This window comes from Pteropus medius, unplaced genomic scaffold, assembly GCF_902729225.1.
Source record: "Pteropus medius unplaced genomic scaffold, Ma_sr-lr_union100, whole genome shotgun sequence".
Lineage (NCBI taxonomy): Eukaryota > Metazoa > Chordata > Mammalia > Chiroptera > Pteropodidae > Pteropus > Pteropus medius.
In genome coordinates, this window is record NW_024352784.1 from 1,411,640 (window position 1) to 1,419,438 (window position 7,799).

Below are 7,799 nucleotides of genomic sequence, written 5' to 3' on the forward strand. Positions count from 1 at the left end.
CAGGTTTTGCAGGCATTAAGTATAAAGTAGAGGTAAGAGCATGATGCCCGAAAAATATGATAAGTGTAGAACCAGGACTTAAACTCACATCTGCACGCCTCCAAACACCATGTTCTCAACTCCAGTTTATACTTAATGCCTGTAACACCTGAGAATTCAGAAGACTATTGCCAAAATGTTAATCTTTACCACATCGTGAAATGAGATTATGTGCGGAAATCAATGAGAAATAAATGTATTTTTATTTTGTTTTCTATTTTAAAGAATTACCTGGAATATTCAAATTGTAATGATGTAGAGTTGAGGCAGTTAACAGTCATTTTCTGGAAAGCAAAAATAAAATCAAGATTAGCCAACACAAGAGAAAAAATGATCTGGTTCTTATGAATTTCTATTTATCTATTCAAAGAATCATTCACTAACATAAGTGAAATACTGATAATTAGGAGAGACCTATAGGTTTCTTTTAGTGTTCATTAGACACTAGAAATCAAAAGTCATTCATGTTAAGAAAGTTGATCGTTCTGTTGAAAGATGGTCTATCATTCAATAGATGAATGGATAAACAAATTGTAGTACATACACACAATGGAATATTATTCAGCCATAAAAATGCAGTACTGATTCATGCTACAACATGGGCAAGCCTCAGAAACATTATGCTAAGTGAAAGACACTAGAAACAAAATGTCATATATTTTATGATTTCATTTATATGTCATATTCAGAACTGGTAAATGCATAGAAACATAAAATAGATTGAGGATTGTATAAGATTTTATTGTAGAGGGATGAATACATCCTGAAACTAGATAGAAGTAATGATTGTACAACACTGTAAATGTACAGAATGACATTAAAGTGTACACTTACTTTTAAATGGTTAATTTTATGTATGTGAATTTCACATTAATCAAAAGGAAAAAAGAAAAAAAGAAATGTTTCCTAGACCAAATCAGATTGACATGTTAATGGCCAATGAGAGTCAAGATAAAAGTGTTCATATTAAAAAAAATGGGAAAAAATAATTCTAGAAATGAAATGATAATGTAGAATTTGGCTTCTTAAACACACTAGATAAGATAATTCTGGGAGGCAGAGATTTCTCAATGGTTACCATGTGTCACCACATAGCTCACTCTTCTTTCTATTAAAGGTATAAGGCCAGCTGAGCAACTATCAATTAATTATTGATAAATAATTATATTATTAAATTAATTATTATTAAATACTAACTGACAAATTATTTATCAATAATTTACTTTTTTTTATCGTGGGACAAGAACCAAGTCACACTCAGGTTTCCTTTCTCTCATAAATTCTTGAGTTGTTTTGTGTTCTAAAGTTTAGAATTTCTCTCTTTCTGTTCATGCAGTGTTATTTCTCTGACCCATTGCACAGATAGCATATGTACCTGAAAATAGCTAAGATGATATGTCAGCCTTTGGTACAAAAGGATTAATTTGTCCTATTGTCTGATGAAACTATACCAGTGTTAGAGAGGTATATAGTAACATCTGTGAAAGTGAGGCTCCAGGTACCTCTGTCCCAGGACACCAAATCTATATTTCCTTAGCACAGCAAGGCCAGATCTTCTCTAATTGATAGCCAAGCAATATACTTTGAGAATACATTTGGGAATACAAATGAGAATTCACTTCTTCACTTCTCCAGGGAATACAGAGATCAGTCTCATGATTTGAAGAGGGAGTACGAATTGCCCAGTGGGTGCTCAGGTACATACTCTAAGGATAAACTCAGAGGACACCAGAGACCTACTATGGAGAGAGAGAATGGACACATGAAAAGAAACAACTGTGTATTCCAAACTTCCTGAAAATATGAGAGTCCCTTCCAGTTTTAAATATTACCAGGAAATGTATTTCTAAAGCTTCTTGCACCTTCAAGTTATATTTATGGTTTTCATACCTAGAATTCATACCACTTAACCTATGAGACATATTTCAATCCAAATAGTCCTACAAATATTTTCTGTATGAGAATCTCCCATATATAGGACTCAAATATGATTAAAATTAAGATATTTATATTGTTATGCAGACATTCTGTATTTGGGGGGGAATTTAAAGCATTGTAGAAGGACATATTCCAAATAAAAGACAAGAGGTTTTATTTTCATATTTTTTATTTAAATCTGTTTATATTTTATGATTGTTTTTCTGAAACCATTCCAAGCTAAACTTCATTTAACATAACAATTTAGGGACAAATTAAAGCACAAATATAACAAAGTGTATTTATCTAAAATTGTCCATATATGTAATGTATACTTGATTTCCTCTGGTATATTAAATTGGATTTCACATCTAGTTAAAGATAAGATGTACTGATTAAACTAAAATCGAGGCTCTGCATCTTCTCTTGTATGTATTCAGGGAACATAATAACCCAGGCTTTCTATGCCTTAATGTCCCCATCAGTGAAAACGAGTTCATAATAGTATCTATGTTTTAAGAATGTTGAAAGGAGAAATGTAGTAATTTACATAATGTGTTTACCACAATTTCTGGCATATAGCAAATGCTCAATAAATATTAACTATTATGCTACAAACCAAAAATATAGTAGAGTACCAGGGCAAAGCCAGGATTTAAAGATAAATACAAAAGATTAAAGTCTTCTGTCACTCAGATGGTGGTATCAAAAGTAGGCAGAGAATAATATAGTTGTTCTTCAGTTCAAAGACATATTGAGAGTTCCCTTTTAAAATATTTTTTCATAATATGTGTATATTTGCAAATGTGCAAAAGAGTTCAGACTAGGTTTACCCATTTTATAATTGTGAATATCAGATATATTTGTCAGTTCAGTATTGCCATTGCAGATCAGGGACAGACATCAAATTTTTATGTACACTAATGATGCCTCTAAATTAATACTCACAGAGTAGAGCCAGACATTATTATTCTACCCATTTTAAATCAAATTATGTGAACATGAACTCATGAATCACTAATTTATTGATTTAATAGTCATGTATAACCTTTTTTCATTTTTCACCTTTTGTCTTTTGTTCCTTACAGTTTCCCTAATGCCTTAACCTAACATGGGCAATCCACAACCAGGTGACATCTTGATCTCTATAAAATCAGCCCCTCATTGATCTTTTATAGCCCAGAGTCAGATTCAGTTTAGCAGTGGAAGCAATGTGATTTCTATTAACCTCATACACCAAAAACACTGAGCTCGAGTTGGATATTTATCACCATTTCTCCTTATCACTACCAAACAATCATCATCCATGATCAGAGTTATGATGATTTATTTAAGCATTCTGTCTTTTTTCCCTCCTTAGTTAGATTACATACTTACTTCCTGAGGCAAAGACCTGAGTATTTTTATTTTTGAATTTATGATGCCTACCATACTTTTTGACACATAAATGCTAAATAGATTTTAATCAGTTATTCCTTCTGATATAGATGAGATATCATTCTCCAGCAATGACATGTTGCACCCAAAATCGCTTGTGCAAGGCAGCCTGGATCTGACGAGATTTGAGACTGTAGACCAGAGGGTTGAGCATGGCGTCATGAAGAGGTAGGCATTACTCATGGTGGTATATAGAATTGGTGAAGTATCCTGGGTATAACGATGCAGCACTGCCAAGCTGATGAGGGGCAAGTAGAACACAAGTACTGTGCATAGGTGGCAGGCACAGGTATGCAGTGATCTCCAGTTTCTGTCTTGAGTCTTCTTCAGCTTCATAATAGTGCCCAAGATCTTCATGTATGAAGCTAGGATAAAGACAGCATCCAATGAAAATGTGAAGAGTACAAAAATCAATCCATAGGCACTGCTGAAAGTGACATCCCCACAGGCCAGGTTCAGTATATCCTGGTAGTAGCAGTAAGAGTGTGAGAGGATATTGGTCCCACAGAAAGAAGAGTTCCTGAGGGAAAAAGGTAGAGGAGCCAGCAGAGTAGCACCTCGTATAAGGATAGCTCCACTAAAGCAGGCAATGGTATAGTGGTTCATAATCCTGGTGTAGTTTAGTGGAACACAGATAGCTACCAAGCGGTCAAATGCCATGGCCACCAGGACTCCTGATTCTACTAAGGAGAGGGTGTGGATGAAGAACATTTGGGCTAGGCAGGCATTCAGGCCAATGAGGCGGACATCAAGCCAGAAGATACCCAAGACAGTAGGCATTGTAGACAATGAAAGGCCTAGGTCAGTAATGGCAAGCATGGCCAGAAAATAAAACTGAGGTTCATGAAGATTCCGTTCTGCTCTAACTAAGAAAAGCAGAAGAGCATTACCCACAAGGGCTACAAGATACAGGAGACATAAGGGGATGGATATCCATATATGTGCAGCCTCCAGGCCAGGGATACCAATGAAAGAAAAGGTGGGCCAGTTCGAGGCAGTGTTATTAAAAGCCAGCATGTAGGTCTGACTGTAGTCCAGGATGCTTGCAGACCTACAAAAGAGAAATCACGTGTCAGTAAAGGTGAAAACTAAATTTTAAGTAAACAGATTGTTAATACACAGAATCATAAAATTTATATTTGTAAATTCATCATTGTTTCTTTTGATATATGGATGGCAACCAACCACATGAAAAGATGCTCAACATCATTATTTATTAAGTAAATGTAAATGAGAAATACAATAAGATACCACTTGAATGACTAGAATTAAAAAGACTGAAAATCCCATGTGTTGGTGAGGATGTGGAACAACTGGAACTCTCATATAAGATGAATGTAATGTAAATGGTTATGGCCTTTTAAAAAATACCAGCTTGACATTTTTTCATAAAGTCACACATGCCCTTATTATAGAGTCAGCATTACCCAGCAATCTCACTCTTAAGAATTTGCTCAAGACAAATAAAAACACATGTCCACACAAAGACTTGTACATAGTCACAGCAGCTTTATTTGTGATAGCAAACAACTGGAAAGAAACCAAATATACATCCACTACTAAATGCATAAATAAACTGTGGCAGATCCATGAAATTTAAGTTAAAAAGGAATACATTGCTGATAGATGCAACAGGATGAATGGATCAGTCATGCCATGTAAAAGAAGGCAAATACAAAAGAGCAATTTTTTTTTCTATAAAATTCTAGAAAAGATGAAGTCGTAGTGATAGTTGATCAATTTTCAGAGGTGAATGGGAGTGTGAAGAGATTGTCTACATACAGCAAGAAGTGACTTCTTAAGAAATGAAAATGTTTCATACCCTGGCCAATGTAATGACTACCTGACTTCATACATTTTTTTAAAACTCATCAAATTTTACTGTTAAAATTGGTGAATTTTACTGTATATGTTATACCTCAATATAACTGACCAAAAAACTATAATTCATCAAAATGTATCTCTTCAGTATATCTTCCCTAAATCTTCTTTCAACTCATTCACAAAGGAAACGTCACTGTGGTTTGTAAAATAACTTGCCTCCCATGACGAGAAATCAGTGTATCTGGGATGAGTCCCAGGCTATTTTATTTTACATATTCACTTATTTGACTTTGATCTAAATGGTCCACATAGCATATTGAAAAAATTTCAGAAAGCTCTATGTGCTCTCCAACATTTTTGTCAAAATTGTCTTTTCATTTTTCCCCCTATTTCAGAGAAATCTAAATTCCTACATGTATCTTTTTCCTTAGAAATATAAAGCTCCCTTTGGACAAAAAGCATACTTTCTGTATTTCTCATTGGTTTACTTCTTTGCTCCTTCTCTTCTCTTCTGATTCTTATACAATTTTTGGGCAAATTGAAGCCTCAAGGCTTCAGTTAATTCCTAAATTCCATATTTGATAAGATACTCGTTATAAATATATATTCAACTGACCTATAGGCATCTCTACACAGATGTTTCACAGGGAATTCAACTATATACCCTAAACATAAGAGTTAAATTAACCCTTCCCAATCCTTATAACTTTTTGCTTGTGTTTTCTTTAGAAATATTACTAATAAGGCAGATGTGTTTTTAATGTCTGTTAATTTTACCATTGATAGTGAAATTATGAAGAGCAAAGGGTCAAGAACCAGAGTGCCTGGATTCAAATTTGGCCCTCTTCTTACTAGCAGTTTATCTCTAGTTAAATAAGTTATCTCTTGGTGCCTACATCTTTATTGGAAAATGAGAATGTTAGTAACTACTTTCCCTAGGTTTCTAATAAAAAATATTAAGAATAATGCTTCACTACATAAAATGATGTTTAACTAGAGGCTATTCTTATTAAATCTCACCATTATTCTTCATCTTAATCATTGTTTCTTTAAAACAGACTCTAACAATTTCTTTTCTGAAAACTCTACCTCAAGAATTTCTCCATAAATCCATTGTTCATATATTTTTCATATTGACTTTATAAAATTTCAATATTACTGTATTACGTTCTTTTAAATATTTCCCCATAAACGACAAATAAACTTAGCTTCCTTTGCTTATTATGATGCACAAGACTTTTATGATCTGGACACCATATTTCTCTAAGCTCATCACTAATACTAAATGACCTCCCTCTGCTCTACATTTTGTTACAGTAATCTTGAAGATACCTGGAACTTTATCCTTATTTATTATCATTTTATGTCTTTATACCTTTGCTCAAGCCAAGCCCTCTGACTCGATCATTTGACCTTCCCTCTTCTTACATACCTAATGAATTTCTCTTCAGTCTTAAAAATCAATCTCAGGTTTTATCTCTTCTAGAAAATATTCCCTAATCCTTTCAAATAGAATTAAACAAACTGCTTTCTTTGGTACTTTTAATGCTTCCATCATTGCACCCATAAAGTTTTTAATTGTCTTAACTAGTCTGCAAGTGCTTGAGATCACAACAAGTCTTTTTGTTTCTCTAAATGAGAATATTTCCCTGGAAAATGCTATGTATTATAAGAAATCATTTTTGTATAAATGAATGATTGACCTGATCGAGGTAAGGTGCTTGATCTCACTAAATCTCAATTTTGTTTTAATTAAATTTGTAATAATGACACTGTATTAAATGTTACTGTGAGGATTAAGTGTATGACAGCAAAAGCACATAGCACACTGCTTAAAAGTATTTAATCAGCATTTGTTTCCAAGCTTTCGTATTATTCAATTCAATATAAATGTATGCGTAAGTGAATGGTAGACATTAAAAAAAAAAATACTTGGAGTAAAAAGGGGTCAAATATGTGGTGACAGTAAGAAATCTAACTATGGGCGGTGAACACAGAATACAATATATATATGACTTACTGTTGAATTGTATGCTTGAAACTTATAGGGTTTTGTTAACCAATGTCACTATAATAAAAATAAACAAACAAACAAACAAATAAATAAAATCCCATATTTAACTTCACTAGCACATTGTTCATTAAAAAATATAGAAATATTTCTGTAAAATAATCTCACATTATTTGTATAGTCTAAAATGTCATATTAAAACTATATGTGAATTTATTAAAAATCACATTATATGAAGAAATTATATATATGAATGAGATTACATATCTCATTATATATATGTGTGTATATATATATATATATATATATGTCAGTCTATCTTCTTACATATATCTATCAAATCTCTTACATGTATTATTTATATTTTTGAAAGAATTGTCGAAAAGCAGTAAGGTTGCAGTTGACCATATTCCAGGTCAATAGCAGCAGATTAAATATGTGTTGGATAAATAAAACAGACAGCAGAAACAGAAGTAGCAAGAGTGACAGAACAAGACAAGGATACAGAGGGAAAGAAAAAGAGAAAAAAGGAATAGAAGGAGGAAAGGAGGGTGAAGAAGAAGGAAGGAAA

General features: G+C 33.0%; 1 protein-coding gene across 1 annotated transcript; it reads right to left on the reverse strand.

Moving 5' to 3' along the window:
* Positions 1 to 3,451: 3,451 nt before the first annotated feature.
* LOC120590487 (olfactory receptor 51G2-like) lies at positions 3,452 to 4,410 on the reverse strand. The gene is given in 2 exon segments (XM_039848298.1): positions 3,452 to 3,546; positions 3,549 to 4,410. Coding segments are annotated over 2 exon segments (957 nt in total).
* Between the last annotated feature and the right edge of the window lie 3,389 nt (positions 4,411 to 7,799).